A 17,671-nucleotide genomic window follows, 5' to 3' on the forward strand; every position below is an offset into this window, starting at 1 on the left:
TTTAAACTAGCCTGGAAGCCCCGACTTATCCATCGCCGTCAGCCACGTTCACAACTCCTCTGTTGTTGTTCGGAGTGCCGCGTGGCGTTCATGCAAGATTTCCACCAGCTTGTGTGGAATAGACCCATAGGCATTGGCAAGACTGAGCCAAAGGAATCCGAGGCCTCCTTTGCCTTCACGTGCCTCCCGGATCAGCTGGGTGACAACCCCTGTTCTCAATGCATCCTGGAAGCTTTGCCGCCCTTCTGCATCAAGGTGTCAATGTAGGTGTTCCTCAGAAGGAACTCTGTCATGTGTCGGGAAATGATACTAAAGAATATCTTGCCCTCAACACTGAGGAGTGAGATGATCTTGAACTGCTCAATGGTACTTGAGCTCTCCTCCTTTAGAATCCAGACACCATCTGCATGTCTCCACTGCTGTGCCACCATACCCCTTCTCCAGATGACTTTTAGGATTGTCCACAGTCGCTTCAAGAGTCTGGGGTATCTCTTGTAGACAACATATGGCACTCCACTTAGACCTGGGGCTAAACTGGTTCTAACAGCGTTGAAAACCCCCTCAAATTCTTTCAAATATATATACTTATATATATATACAAATATATACTTTTACCAAATTAAATATAAATGGTAAAATGGTAAATGGACTTGATTTATATAGCGCTTTATCACCACACTGAAGCAGTCTCAAAGCGCTTTACATATCAGCTCATTCACCCAATCACTGTCACATTCACACACCAGTGGGACAGGACTGCCATGCAAGGTGCTAGTTGACCACTGGGAGCAACTTAGGGTTCAGTGTCTTGCCCAAGGACACTTCGACACATTGTCAGGTACTGGGATCGAACCTCCAACCTCTCGATCAGAAGACGACCCACTACCACCTGAGCCACGGTCGCCCCATAGACTGACCTGAAATTGTTTTCATCTGTACTTACCATGGATGACGACCAGTTTTAAACATTATTGCATCATGTTTTGCTCTCCAAGTTTTATCAGCTTTCTTGTCACTGGAAAGAATAAAAGCAAAAATGAGTGAAAACCTGAATCTGGTCATGTTTCTTTTTCAAGTGTGGGAGCCATCACACTATAAAGACACTTGACACATACATTGGTATTGCAATATACCATGACAGAAAAATAATTATATCTTAATTTACTACTTTGTATGCACTTATTTCATAATACAGAGGCAAACCTAAAAACAATTCTTTTAAAAAAAAGAGAGAACGCAATGTTTCGCTGTACCCGCAGTTGCGCAGGTGGGAATCAGGTGGGACAACATTAAAAAAGAGAAACAGCGAGAGGGAAAATGGTGAAATTTCTTGTACGGTCTCCCATGATATTGTACAAGATATGAGTGATAACATGTGTTATAAAAGCTATTTTGCACAATGGGTGTGCCTTCAGATTTTTACTTGTGAAAGTCTGCCATTGTTTTTCACACCGAACTCAACTGTAGCGACTGCAGTCACTACAATCGCCCATGATGAGTCGCTTGAACATAGTGGTGCTTTTTGGTCAATCCTTCACTTCATCACTCCAGTGAACAGGGTGTGTGTGTGAAGACGGGTGACAGGGGAGAGAGGGGGCTGATCTTTACCAGCACTCATCATTAACACGTTAATGTTAAAACGTTAACGTTTTAAATGATCAACTTACAGAGTTACTAAAGGATGAGTTTACACAGAATGTAGGCTTATTCAAGAACTTAACTGCTTGAATTTTGCCCCTGTAAATTGAGGAAGTGTATAGCCGCTGCAGCCGTCTCACTGCAACGGGAGGGAGGAGCTGCTGCCTCGGCTCAACAGACAATGACGGACAGGGAGTTGTTGCTTGAAAAGTTAATATTTTTCAACTTCTTGAAGTCGCATAATTACATTAATTTTGAATGTGATCTAGTCACTTCAGTTGCATTTGGTGTGATCGCACCTTTTAGTGTGCGTCACCCTGCGGGAGACAGGGGCAGGGAAGGGGGAGGTCTATGCAAATCCAGGGACACACCCCCTAAAACAGAGCCTCATTGTTTCAGACATCAGGACTATGTCCAGCCTAAGTGTGGTCACCGCAATGTTCCCTGGGAACTTGAGCAGTTTTCCTAGGTCGACCATTAGCTGCGAGTCCCGAGATGTTGCCAACAGCCCCCTTGCTTGACTCCAGTGCTGCGGTGGCTTCTCCACAGCCCTAACAAAGGCGATGGACTGCCTAGTTGGTTGTTGGTGTTTGCTGGTGCAGATCCCCGTGCTGATGACCTCTGCAATAACCCGTAGCACTTGGTCGTGGTGCAAGCGGTAATGTCCGTCTCCAAGTCCCCGCGGGCAGCAGCTCAGGGTGTGCTCCAGCAATGCAGCTGGCAGAAAGGGCACAGTGGGGTCTCGGCCAAGCCCCAGCGGAAGAAATTGGACGGACTTGGAGGTACATCATACACCGATTGTATGAGGAACTTGATCTGGTGTGGCTCAGATCTCCATAGCTCTGTCCACGAGACCTTCTGGTCAGCTGCCTCATCCCATCGGGTCCATACACGCTTACTGTCCTAACGCAGCGAGCTTCCTCCACCTCCGCTTGGACCTCCTCCTGGTCTTGGATTGCTCCTGAGACCAGCCCGACCGGATGCCACTGTTCCCATCAGCTCGCTGTGTCGCAACCGTGCCTCAGCCTGGTTGAATGCCTCATGAGCCTTGAATGCCTCTGGTCGGTACTTTTACCAAATTAAATATGCTGACCTGAAATTGTGTTTATCTGTACTTACCGTGAACGACAACAAATTATGAATCTATTTGCTTCATGTTTTTCTCTCCAAGCTTTTTCAGCATTCTCGTCACTGGAAAAAATAAAAGCAAGAATGAGTGAAAACCTGAGTCTGGTCAAGTTTCTTTTTCAAGTGTGGGAGCATCACGTTATAAAGACACGTGACACATACATTGGTATTGCAATACTCCACGACAGGAAAATAATTATATCTTAATTTACTACTTCGTATGCACTCATTTCATAATACAGAGGCAAACCTAAAAACAATTCTTGAAAAAAAAAAAGAGAGAACGCAATATTTCGCTGTGTCCGCAGTTACGCAGGTGGGAATCATAAGACTGTGATAATGGCTGTAGGACAACATTAAAAAAGAGAAACAGAGAGAGGGAAAATAAAGCAATTTCTTGTACGGTCGCCCGTGATATTGTACATGATATGAGTGATAACACATGTTATATAGGCTATTTTGCACAATAGGTGTGCCTTCAGATTTTTACTTATCCTTTGGTGTGTCTTAAACACAAAACGTTTGGGAACCACTGATTTAGACCACAGGGAACTGTTTTAAAATGTGAAAAATTTGTATAATATGTCCCGTTTAAACATGTTTTTATTGAACGTTGCTTTGGGCAGGAGCCTCACAACTCCCGTGAAATCTCATCCCGCGGAGACTTCGCTGCAGAAAGACGGATGCTGAAAACCTCCTTATAACACTCTGTATTTCTATGTTGTTTCACGTCTAATGTGGCAGTAATAATTTTAAAGTATAATGCTTAGAAATGTCTCAGTCTCCTCTTCTGTCACCATGTACCGCCTCATGTTTTCTCAGAGAGCAGTGGTCATGAGACTGGGTACGCCACGTCCTGTGACGTGTATTTGCGGAAAAAGTGTTTCACATTTCAATATCAAAATGTCTGAAATACCTCCTCATTAAAGTGCTAGTTAGATTTTGCACATTTCCAAGGGTAATGGAAACCCAGCTAGTGACTGAAACTAATATTTTGTTAAATCCTGACACAAATTTGACATAAGTCGCATCGTTGTATAAGTCGCACCTTTAATTTTAGATGGAAAAGTGCAGACATGTTCCTGTGGATTAGGATAAAGTCAAAGCTCCTTTTCTCACATCTGAAGCCTGCGTTTGTTCATCCCTACGCATCAGTTTCAACATTATGGCTCCTTTTTTTATGTTTGGTGCTCACACTCCCCCTCTTCCTCACTCCGGTCCCTGGATGGCGGCCCTACATGATAACCGCAGCCTTCCCCTCTCTGTTCTTTGTGTTTGGTGCTTCCCAGGCCCACAGGCTCATTTGAACCACCGTGATGGAGTTTATTTGTGTGCGCATGACATCATTCCCCGAAGGGTTAACAAGGGTTACGCGCCATCGACCCGCCACCGACGCCACAACAAAAGGCCTCAGCTCCGCTCTCTCTGTGGTGTGTGTGTGTGTGTGTGTGTGTGTGTGTGTGTGTGTGTGTGTGTGTGTGTGTGTGTGTGTGTGTGTCTGCTATCATTAGAATGAATGACAAACAGAAAACACAATGATTGAGATTGTGTGAATCCTTAAACGAAAGTTGATGCGACGATAGGAGAAAACGAGTGAACCCAGAGTTAAAAGGATTTGAATGAACAGATAAAACCTTTGATTGAACTGAACGACGGGACTCACAGTAGAAAACACCAGCTTTGTAGCATTATTCATACACACTCAGCCACCGACACACAACTACCTCTAATTCAGACAACTTTTATCACAGCGGGGCCACAAAGGTGCGACTGTATCTGATCTGAGGGTCATGTGATCAACATTCATCTCAGCATCTATCTATCTATATAGCAAAAAAGGTGTGTGTGTGTGTGTGTGTGTGTGTGTGTGGAGCAAATTTCTTCCCGGTGCGGTCTTTGTTTGACCTGAAACTTTGTCAACGGCTTCCATATACCCCAAGTGTGTGCATGCGTCATTTTGGAGTAATATGGTCATTTCAAAATGTATTTTTATTTTATTTTGCCTGGACGGCACATTCACGTTAACCCAGGAGTGAAACCTATTCAGCTTTTGACCTCAGTGTGAGGAAGCGCTCGCGCACCATCTATATCTATTTCACTGCACAGCACCTCACAGAGGCGAGCTAGAGTCACGTGTGCGACCACAGCCAATTGCTGCACACACAGCCAAGTAGACACGGACTGCAAACACACGAATGAGAGAGAGGAAGGTCGTTCAAGACTCTTTGACAAGTTTTGAGCTCCTGTGGACTTCTCTTTTGAGGAAACATACTTTTTGACTGTCTCGTTCATTTTTTTTTTTAAATCACCGCAGAATCAACGCGTGTTAGATCGGAGAGGGGGAGGGCCGTCTGAGCAGCCATGCTCACACTGATATACAAGCAAAGATCTCAAGTCTCACGCATTTGGCCTGAAGTGTCACTGATGTGTGTGTATTTATAATAAAAATATACTAAATGAGTAAAACACAACAAAAAACGAAACATTTAAGAACAAGTAGACAAAACTACAACAGAAATGCACAAAAATATACAAAAAGGCTCCAAAAACACACAAAATGACTCCAAAAAAAAAAAAAAAATACACCAAATAACAAAAACATGAAAATGACTTAAAATACACCAAACTAAATATTTATACAAAAATACACAAAATGACTCATGAATCACACTACAATGGCAACCAAAAACAATAATAAAACACAAATGCACAAAAAGATTACAGAAAGATACAAAAATACACATGATTCCAAAAAACATACATTACAGAAAAACACAAAACGAAACACATTTATCATGCACATGTCTCATAGAATTAAACCAGGGAAATCGCACACACTATTTTACTTTGGACCCGCAATTAAACCCTTTTATAACACTACAGAGTACAGAGTATTTACACCTCTTTGTACATCCAACCTTCAAACACATACTCATTTGGCCATAATTGACAACTCTACTTAAGCTCCCACATGAATACATACTTCCAACGGGCACTGTACTAGTTAGAGTAAAGAACAATCTGAGCATTAACACAGAAATCAGCAAAGACTACGTGTTTTTGTTGTTTTTTTCTGTGGTTTTAGAGTCATTTTGTGCATTTTTCTGTCATTTAATATATTTTTGTTATCGTTCTGTGTGTTTATGTTGTGGTTTTGTGTTTTTATTCTGTTATTTTGTGTATCTGTGTTGTATTTTGTTGTCTTATGGGTTTTGTAAGTAATTTAGTATATTTTCCTGTAATTTTTTGCATTTTTGCTGTCTTTCTGAAATTATTTTGTCAATTGTTGGTGTCATTTTATGCATTTTTGTGCTAATTTTGTGCATATTTCTGTCACTTATGTATTTTTTTTTGACGTCTTGTGGTTTTTTTGTGCGATTTCAAATACTTTTTTTGTAATTTTGTGTATTTTTGTTATCGTTCAGTGCATTTTTTGAGTTAATTTGTGTATTTTTGTTGTCTTGTGGATATTTTGACTCATTTTGTATGTGTAATTTATCGTATTTTGAAGTCTTCCTATGGGTTTTTGGAGTTATTTTATGTATTTTTGTTGTCATTTTGTGCATTTTTATGTCATTTTTGTATTTTTGTTGTCATTTTGTGCATTTTTGTATTTTTGTTGTCATCGTGTGGGTTTTATGAATAACTGTATATTTTCCTGATATTATAAGTGAGTTTTTGTTGGCATTCTGTATGGTTTTGGAGTTATTTTGTGGAGCTATCTTATTGTCCTTCTGGATGAAGGATGAAGGAAGGAAGGTTTGTTAAACACTTACGTGGCTTTTCCTTCTCTCAGGAAGATGCAGGAAAGGGAAAACTGCAGCGTGGCTGCCACCACCTTCTTGGACAGCGGCTTGAACTTGAGCTTGACGTCGGTCTGCGTGGGCATGGGACTGGCATACTGCTTCATGTTGATGCTGCAGGTGGCTAAGGCCTTCCTCCGCCCTGAGGGAGACTCCTGCAGATACACAAACACACACAGAGGTTACGATAGAGCTGAAATAGTTCCAACTCTCTAGCTTTGTGTGTCATCATTTGGTAAATCTGCAAAAACAACTTTTGCTGAGCAAAAGGGAACTAAGGTGCTTTCAAAATAAAAATCAGTTTCTTAAGAAATTAAAATGACAAAATCAGTTTTGTCCTTAAAAAGTTAAGATTTTGTTTATTCAGACAACTTTTTTAAGGAAATTTGGTCTCAGGCAAAAAGTTGTCTGAATAAACAAAACCGTAACATATTATGTCAAAAAAAAAAACAAAAAAAAAAAAAAAATGAACTTGCTGGAATTACCTTAAAGAGTGTAATTTATTACCAAGCATGATTTTGATTCACTTTAAAGCTAAACTAAGAATATTTTTTAAACAATTTGAACCCATTTTTGCTTATTTTTAATCTTTTTCTGCAACGACTCCAAGCTTGAGATATTTTAACCTATTTTCATCACATTTTCTTGTCATATTTTGCTTATTTTAATGCATGTTTGTTACATTACTCCACTTTCTGCCACTTGTCTATCAAATTTCAATGATGTTTCTGCAAATTTTTTCCACTTTCAAGACATTTTCAGAACTTCTAAACCCTTTCCACCACTTTTCCACCTAACGTTGCATATTTTGACCCATTATTGTCACTTTTAACCTCTTGTCACCATATTTCATGCTTATTTTTTGCTAATTTAACCACATTCACCCATTTTTGCTTATTTCTACCCTTCTTCTGCAACTACACCACATCCCTAATACGAGAAAAAGCCAAAAGTGGCACATAGAGTGAAGCTGTTTGTTCATAAATGTGCATGTGTGGCATTTTGAATTAGAAAATTTAACCCAGAGTTATTTATTTATTTATTTTTCTGTTCTAACTTTATTTGAATTAAAAATATTGAGATTTATATCACATATTGGCATTTTGAGGAAAAATGCTGAGATATGAGTTATGCTTCATATGCAAAAAAATACACAAGGATAAACAAATAAAACAAAAAGACAACAAAATTACTATAAAAAGACACAAGACGAGCACAAAAATAAAAGAAAGTATTATAGCCAAAAAACGACAATGAAAAAGCAGAAAATGACAACAACAAAAAAACAAAGGATTCGGACAATATTGGCAATCATACATTTGCCCACTTTGGAATCAAAGCTATCTATCTATCAATCATGTATTTAAATGAAAATAATGACCAATCGGAGCATTAACACAGTAAAGAACAAATGGTTTGTGTGTGTTTTGGAGTCATTTGGTGTATTCTTGTCATTGTGTCCATTTTTCTGTAACTCCTTATGTTTTTTGTAGTAATTTTTGTGCATTTACATTGGGAATTGCACCAAAATAGACATCGATTAGTCATGTCTGCTCTACTGCTTTTTGAAGCTGAAAATCCCTTCCTAGGCTACAACCTCAGAAACCCAGCAGCTGAAAGAAAACCATCTAAAACTACACTTGAACTGAAATGGCCCTGACTTTATTTGAATGAAAAATTATGGTTCATATCGCCCAACCCTAGTGGACGGTCCAAGATTAATGTGCCTCAGACAGACACTGATGGGGTTTCACACCGTCAACGAATATCAGACCGAGTCACCTTCATGTTCACAACAATCACACACTGATGCACACACACAGGCCTCGTGGAATGAGAGCAGCAGGCATGGACACAAACACGTTCTACCCTTTAATATCTGATTCTTCTTCCTTCTGTTTCTAGTTTTAACTGCACGAATAAAACCTCACTCAGCCTCTCTCTCACACACACACACGCACGCACGCACGCACGCACGCACACACGCACACACGGTTGCAGTTTTATACCAGAGAGAAATGCCTCGTCTCAGCTGTGAATCCAACCCTGAGGATTCATCCTCTCATGTGCAACAATGGTGAACAAAGTGGAGCAACCATCTTACTTTTCACTGCGTACATATACATATACACACAGAGCAGATAGAGCAATACAAGCTCTTTACGTTGCCTTTTTTTCCTCCTGATGTCTTCACACACAGACACACACACACACACACACACACACACACACACACACACACACACACACACACACACACACACACACACACACACACACACACACACACACACACACACACAGACACACACACAGACACACACACACACTTCAGATGCTTCGGCTCTGTGGAGAAAACTCAATCTCAGCCTTATCGCGGCGGACTGCAGGGTATGCCATCGTTTACACATACATTGAATTTCTATTCCAGGCTGTGAGTATTACAGTGAGTCTGAGCATGGAGGCTGTAAACAGCTGTGGGTCATTTTGTTGGAAATATAAAAATGACTGTGAGAGCACGGAGATGCTATCTTTCATCCCGGTCCACGTCAACAGGAATATTAAAGATCCACAGAGCATCACGGACCCCAACCCAGACATTTGAGCCTGGCAACACGGCACGAGGGCCACAAGTGGCCCTCGGTCTAACTTTGTGTGACCCCCAAAGACAGAAAAACACAGAAAGAGACAACGAAAACACACAAAATGACTCCAAAAACACTGACAGAAAAACAGACAAATGACAGAAAAACTTATATTAAGACAACAGAAATGCACAAAATGGCTCCAAAATCAGAAAATCAAAAAAATTCACTAAATGACTCCAAAAATGCACAAAATAACAAAAAAATGTAAACTAAGAGACAACAGAAATACACTGAATGACTCTAGATACACACAAAATGACATAAAAAGCACATAAAAAACACATATACACTAGGATTAGTACAACAGGTTACAAAATTACTCCAAACACACAAAATTACAAACATATTGATAAAAACACAACATAGAACCCTAACACATAGAATTATAGAGAAATACAAACAACAGGAAAAATACACCAAAAAGAAAACATAAATTACACAAAATGACAGAATGTATACCAATCAACAGCAAAAATACAAAAAACATCTCCAAAAACACACAAAATTAAAGAAAAAATACAGAAAATGACAACATACATACACAAAATGACAGAAAAGTACACTAAAGAACAGAAACAAATACACATAGTTAAAATAAACAAAGGGACAACAAAATCACTCACAGTGTAGTTAGTCCGAGATGTGACGGTAAGTAAACGGTATTTAGATCAGCTGTGTACACTGGTGTGATATGATCCATAAGATGTTGTTACTCTTGGAATGTCTGTTGTCCAAGCAAATTACTTGATCAGACGAACTGTTGTATAATTTAATATAATGACCAATCTGAGCATTAACACAGAAAAAACACATACTTAGCGTGTGTTTAGTATATTTTTGTTGTCAGTGTCCATTTTTCTGTAATTCTTTGTTTTTTGGAGTCGATTTGTGCGTTTGGAGTCATTTTTTGTCACACCAAATTAGACATTGATTAGTCATGTCTGCTCTACTGCTGTTTGCAGCTGAAAATCTCATCCACACTGGCTCCAAACTCAGAAACCAGCAGCTGAAACTAAACCATCTAAACTAGACTTCCACTGAAACAGTCCTGGTGACTAAAGTTGTATTGTAGTCAAAAGACGACGACTTGAATGAAATCTAAATTAACACTGCTCCAAACCTCGGTCGGCGAGGACACTTGACATTTTACGCTGGCATTTGAGCTTTCTGGCTTTTTGCTGAAGAACATATGAAGAAACGAAGCTTCATGGAAGCACAGAGCGTGGACACACAGATAGGAGCAGGAAGCTCTCTTTGCCTCTTATCTCTCTGCAGATTACACCCCCGGCTATTACACTGCACTAATAGCACATGGGGATAGTTTATGAATGAATTCACCGAATGCGGCGAACACTTCAGAAGAGGGGATTTAGTAATTCAGACAAAAAAAAAAGAGAGAAGTGAGGGAAGTCTTCGAAAAAGAGGAAATACTTAAGAATATGCAAATACTTGAGTGAAAGATTTAAGAAGTGGCAGAAAAACAATGGAAATCTGCTCTATTTGCATCATGGGAGCTTCTTGTCAATCAATGCTGGGAGAATAGAGGGTGTGTGTGGGGGGGTGTAACTGGGATTAAACTGGTGGTGACAATGTGAGAAATCAAAAAGGAGGGACATTACAGAAGTTTAATTTATTACACAGAGGATCAGACTATCAATGTTCTCCCTCCCTCTGAGCGGGAGAAGTGAACACCTGAGAGAGGAGACGGGGGTCTGCTGCCCCCTAGCGGACAGATACCAGAACTGCAGGTTACAATCAATTCAAACTGGATACATTAGTATATAATATAATAATAAATAATATAAATACTCATTTCATTTATTTGTTTGTTTCCTTTGTGTACAAGGAAATCCCAACACAGAAAACAATCAAAGATGTACAAAATAATAATATATATATATATATATATATATATATATATATATATATATATATATATACACAATCTATGTATACTTATAATTGCAATAATATGTTTGCTTAAAAAGAAGTGGAAATAAGAAAGACTTATTGAAGTCTATCATATTTCTTCCTCGTCTGTTTGGACTTCTACAAATATACAAATAAATACTAAACAGAATAGGAAAAACTGACTAACTGATAATGTGTAAAATATACAAGAATACAATAGAAAATACCAACAATAGTAATAAAATCAGAGAGAAAGACAAGCAAAATATTATTATATTATACATATATCATATATTTTACTATTTATTTTATAATATAAAACCAAAAATATATATTTTTAGAAACAATTAATCATAAGCCATTAACTTTTTTTCATCTTTCTAACACAAAACACAAAACAGTGATTTGATTAATGACAAACGTTTCCTTAGAGAATTACTGTTGTTGTCTATTAAACAGACATATTAAGCATAGATCTGTTCCTGTCCTTATATAGAATAGATTTATTCTATTCCTGTCAAAGTGAAATGACTAATCGTTCAAACAAGGACCAAATCCTGCATAAAGGGACATCAACATGAGCATCTGTTTAACTGGAAAACTGTGCAGCAACCATAACATGTTTATTATATTCATTATTATGGTGTCGTTTTACATGACTATATAAGGGAACTTGAAAATAGTTTCTCTCTTCTGAAAAAATTAAGAAAACTGTCATTTCCAGCTGATAAGTTAAATATCTAACGTGCTTCCGTATCAAAATGTTCTACAAAAAAAGTCAAACTTGTCAATAACTGTACCCCTGGTTCAGCAGCCGGTTCATATTTCTTCCAAACTACGTCATGTGTATTTCCTCTTTTTACGTGAGAGAAAAGAAACATAAAGATAAATATTAGCGTTCCACATGTTGCAGACGGTAAATGTGCTTCTTTCTCTGCATGTGCCTGTGAAGTCACACGTGTTTGGGTTAGCTCAATAATACCAGCAAGTTCATTTTGTCTTCTTTTTGAAAAATGAAAAATTCGCAAAGCCTGACAGTTGGAAGTTGAAACACATTAGGGGATCAAAGTCAAAAGTTGTCTGAAGAAAAGAAACCTAAACATATTATGGGTTAGCTTAGCATGTAGCAAAAGCTAAATGGGCGGGACTTGCTCTATCACAGGGTTTTCAGTTTAATTTGTCTGATCAGGCTGATAAATGCAGTGATAATTAACATGTTTGAACTGGTTTATTAAGGGTACCTAAGAGATGCGACCCACACACACCGTTCATTAACTTCCTGTGTTTTAAAGTCAGCAGCAGTGTGTTGGTGTGGCAGCATGCTGTTGTTTGGAGTACCAGTCTGTGCCAGCTGGCCTCCATCGATCCACAGATGCTCCCCTGGTGGGGGGGCAGGGGTCAGGGCAGGAGGGTGCCCGGGGTCCCGCTGAATCCCCCTGCCCTAAAATGCCAATGGGACGATCCGGCGAGAGGAGGGCCGGGTGGGATGGATTAATTAGGCTGAGTGCTACAATAAAGACGGGCGTCTTTGTTTGGATCTGCTCTGAGATACACACCCTGTGTGTGTGTGTGTGTTAGCACTACATAAACAAAAACACACACACAGTTCAATCAGCAAATGGATTGAAAATGGTTCAAATGGTTTGATTTAACTCCCTTTTAATCAAAAAACACTTCATTTATCCCAAAAAAGAAATTTCAAATACCTGGCCAGCAATAATATTGATCTATAAAGAAGTTCAGGAACAGATCTATTTTTTATATGTCTGTAACAACAGACAGGAGTAAATCTATTCTGTATATGTCGAATAACAAACGGGAACAGATCTATTCTTTATACATCTGTAACAAAGGACAGGAACAGATCTATTCTATATATGTCAGTAATAACAAACGGGAACAGATCTATTCTTTATACGTCTGTAACAACGGACAGGAGAAAATCTATTCTTTATACGTCTGTAACAACAAACAGGAACAGATCTATTCTTGTACGTCTGTAACAACGGACAGGAACAGATATATTCTATATATGTCATGAATAACGGACAGAAGCAGAAAATCTATTTTTTATATGTCTGTAACAACAGACAGTAACAGATCGTTTCTAAATACGTCTGTAATAACGGATTGGAACACATCTATTCTTTATACATCTGCAACAAAGGATAGGAACAGATCTATTCTAGATATGTCTGTAATAGGCCAGAAAGAGACATTTTAGGTAAACTTTACTCATGTTTTGTTTGACAGTAACTCGTATGTTTTAAAAGCATTGGATATATAATAAATAATGACTTTTTTTTTTATAATTTCTAATAAACACGTAGTGAGAGATCAGATCGTCGTCACATAGATCTGCACATGACTCTTTGTCACGTCGTTCAAAAACAATGAAGGCCGATCTGCCCCGCAGAATAACCCCGAGCTAGCAGCGATTAGCCCAGAATCAGCTGGTTGTGTCTAAATCCAGCAGTCAGCAGATTGGCAGCAGTGGTAGTGATGGGGGGGGGGGGTATTCCTCTTGCCTCAAGGTCACAGTTATTGGAAATGGAGACATCCAATGTGCTCACATCTCTCTTTGAATCCCAGCACAATGGAGCGATTCCTCTGTGTCAATTTGGCTTCCCCTGATAACTGATAAGACGGCCCTTTTTACATACCACCTATGAATGCCACACGATGGGCGTTAGAGATGCACACACACACACGCACACACACACAGATTAAGGCCAATTTATTCATCTGCTGCCATTATATGAGGATTTATTTCCTTTCCTCCCTAAAGCAGTGTGTATGCGTGTATTTTAAAGGCAACAATGAGCATAAAAAGCATGAAATACTATCACTTTGGTTAGGTGAATTACAATAACAATGGCCTTATAATGAAATGAACTGTGTTTCTCTCCATCACACACACACACACACACGCACACATTGATAGGCAGGACTACATCAGACTAGGATGATGAAAGTCAATCGATTTCACACAAAAACAAAACTCAGCTTTTGAGTTGAAAATCTGCCTCCATTTTCATCTTTTTCAGGTCAATCCCCTGAAAACAAATTAAAAAACGCTGCTACCTGGCATCATAAAGGTAAAGCATCATCTATCAAAAAGCACCACGTGGATGACGGAGGTCCCTGCTGTTAGAATTAATGACACTAATTTCATTACGCGGCGCCGCCCTGTGTGTGTGTGTGTGTGGCCAACTCTCCAGCTATCACACGTATTGGAAATCAGTCGATACACAAGGCGTGTTGAGAAAGGAAAGGAAAAGAGGGACGGGAGCAGATCAAATGACTGACAGAGAGAGGAATGTCTTTAATGGAAGGGGTTCCTCTGATGGCTGCAGATGAAAGGAGGAGAGAGTGAAAACCCTAACGCTCCTTAAAAGGCCTAATCCCAGCGGGGGGAGTGAAGGCTTTTCCTCTGGAGGAGCCAAACCTGAAGAGACCAAGAACTGGTAAATGATGGCAGAGCTGAAACTCTGTTGGGTTTGATAAGAGTTCATGAAGTGCACGCTGAGGTCAGGCAGGTTTCAGGGTCGCCAACAGGAAGTAATGTAATTATGGCCTCAGATTTTAAGTGTTCAGATTTCAGGGTTTTCCCTTTTCTGCATCACTTTACAGTGCTCAGTTTTCTCATTTTTCCCTGTTTAGATGACTTTACGATTGAACGTCCTAAAATTGTACCAAACATAACAAAAAGGGTTCTGAGACCGTGTTGTAAATGTCATGCGAACATACGACTCATACCATAGCGTTCACATTAGATAATGTGGAATGATTGAGTACGTGAGAAATACCCGGATTTATACTATATCAGGACATTTTTGAAGTACGTACGGTGGCCACACTAATCATACTCAACCGTTCTAGGACTGGCTTCAAGATAAAAATCATACATCCTCAAAAAAAAAAGTCCAAATAACAAAAAAACAACAACAAAAATACACAAAATGACTCAAAAAATACACAAAATTACAGAAAACGTACACAAAAAGACAAGAAAACCAAAAAAAAATACTCAGCAAACCCACAGTACTACAAACAAAACAGACACCAGAAATAAACAAAATTCACTGCAAAAAAAGGAAAATGTATATAAAGATGTATGAGAACAGCATTAATGTCACCCAATTTCCTTTCAGGGATCAAAGGTTTATTGAATCTGATCAGGTTTATTGATTAAGTTTTACTTTTGATCAACCTAGTTTAAATTAACCTGGTTTAATTTATCCTATCTTCTGTAGCTCTGGTGAGATGTTGTTAGAATGTGACATTCTAATAATGTTGCTCCAACTGACTTTTATTTTGTAAACCAAAAGTTTCCCACTGAAACAGTTGTACTTGAGGTAGCAAGCTGACTGTGAATGTGTAACTACGAGGCACGGACAAAAGGCTGGAATAAAAAGAACTAAAGAACAACACGGACTGAGTTATTTTTAGTTAACCACACAACAATTTGAACACTGAGCAGGGGAAGACGGCGGTGCACCTAATAAACGGTCCCCGGAAACATTTCCCATTAAAAAAAACCTTCTTTGCCCCACGGTGACAGCGTTTCATGCAGATTCTGTCCATTTCCGCATTTAACCGTTTTCATTGGCCGATTCCGTGATTCCGTCTGCGATTCCGTTAACGCGGATTTTATAGGGCCCTATTTATTGATAAATAAATAGATGGAAACATCAGTTCATTCAACATCTGGAGGATAAAAACTCCTAAAATGTTGATTAGTTGCAGCACTTTCTGTCGATCGGCTGCATAGTGATCAACGTTTCTCTGAAAAGTGACCATTTCACTGGCTTTTCCAATTAGTCTGCATCCCAGTTTACAAAAAACCATTAAAAAGAAGCTCAGATGGACACCAAACTCACATCTTCTCCCCCTTCATTTCACTCCCTCCCCCCCAAATCTTTTCCTTATCGGTGTGTCCAGGGTGTCCCTCCTCTCTCCGAGTCTGTGGTCTTTCTTTTGGGTGGCCCTCGGTGACCCCCCCAACACACACACTCAGACCCAGAGCATGCACTTCAGACAGGAAGCTAATGGGAAAATAAATTACCAGCAGGAAAAAGCCCTGGCTCGGCACTTCTTCTGCTGCGGTGAGAAAGACGCGCGGATGGATAGAGGAGGGCGGTCAAGGCGCGGAGAGAGAGAGGAGATGGATACAGGGACGGGAGAAAAATGTCCACAAAGGAGGGAAAGATGGAGAAGAAATGAAAGGTGGATGAAGAAGGAAGAGATGGAGTTAAGGAAGGAGGAAGAGAAAGAAGATAGGTCGACAGGATTAGCCCAGGTTCATTCCCCACGTATGAAGTGCCTGCTCATCACTTTTACTGTCAATTTACCATCGCTGACCATCAGAGAGGCCTAAAGCGGCCCATAACACACACACACTGAAGAATCGATAGATGGCGACTCCGAAAATGTTCATTAGTCGCCTTAATCTAAGTCAGTTTCCTCGTCAGTCATCATTTCTCTGAAATCATCCAATTTCTTCAGCTTTTATCACAGTTTAGCTCAGACACACATTTTTATGACACGTAAACTCATTATCAGTGCGTGAAATGTACGTGAAAAGGCACAACTCTTTAAATCACGTGTCAAACTCAAGTTCAACCTACAGGAAGATTTTGTTCAACGTAAAAATCATAGTAAAAAATAACTTTTTGTGAATTACCATATAAGTTGCAGATAAAATACAATGGGAGTTGCAATACTACATTATTTACAGTAATATTGAATCAATTAAAAAACCTGGAGAATTCTAGCACATTATCCAATCGAATTCTGGCAAATGACATTGCAAATTTTAAAATTGGTTGCAAAGTAAAGGACTTTTCACTAATTGCTTAAAATTTAGGATTTTGTTTGAATTTGTGCTTTTTTCTTCACAAAAACATGTATTTTTCTGATCTGGCCCACTTTATTTCAAATCTGGGTCATAGTTGGCCCTTGAACTAAAATCAAAAGATCATTAATGCTCTCACTCTTGAATCTTGGCTTTGATGATTCAACAATTATCTAAGCATCTCTCTTTCAACACTTTTACTAATCTCACTACAACACAACACAATGTCCACATGTTGTATTGTACATTACGATACATTATCAGTAAATAAAATCCTAAAATGGAATTTTTAATAAGTTTTTTCTACTGTGAGCTCAATTCTTAAAGCTGCAATCTGGAGTTTCTGAGAAAAGTGGTGTTGTCCCGCCCTAAACGGCCTCACTTCCTGCCTCTGCCAACTACCAGAAGCCACGCCTCTACTTTTCTGCATGCGCATCGCGGGACAAAACAAGGTCGCATCGGGTCGCATTGATATAGGTCTATGGGTTAGGTAAGAGCTACTATTTACAGAATCTCTACCATATTAAATAAAATTAGGTAGTGTGACTGAAATATCCTAAACCAAATCGAACTGAATTACGAATCAAATCGATTTTAGAAATCTGAATCGATACCCAGCTCTAATTTCAATTAAAATGTTGCAGCTGTCGAATATCAAACCAATTAGTCATGTTATGCCAGCTTCA

The 17,671-nt window shown here is 39.2% G+C and overlaps 1 protein-coding gene across 2 annotated transcripts in view; it reads right to left on the minus strand.

The window, feature by feature from the left end:
- ehbp1 (EH domain binding protein 1) overlaps positions 1 to 17,671 on the minus strand; it is a 191,881-nt gene that overhangs the window by 144,073 nt on the left and 30,137 nt on the right. Inside the window, exons 6-8 of one of the 2 annotated variants that reach the window (XM_028467869.1) lie at positions 6,543 to 6,724; positions 2,758 to 2,829; positions 944 to 1,015 (exon numbers count right to left, since the gene is read on the minus strand). In XM_028467869.1, the coding sequence (XP_028323670.1) occupies positions 944 to 1,015; positions 2,758 to 2,829; positions 6,543 to 6,724 (326 nt within the window). The remainder of the gene's footprint in view (positions 1 to 943; positions 1,016 to 2,757; positions 2,830 to 6,542; positions 6,725 to 17,671) is intronic. The other variant, XM_028467870.1, reaches the window with a different exon arrangement.

The sequence above is a fragment of the Gouania willdenowi genome, chromosome 15 (assembly GCF_900634775.1).
Source record: "Gouania willdenowi chromosome 15, fGouWil2.1, whole genome shotgun sequence".
Lineage (NCBI taxonomy): Eukaryota > Metazoa > Chordata > Actinopteri > Blenniiformes > Gobiesocidae > Gouania > Gouania willdenowi.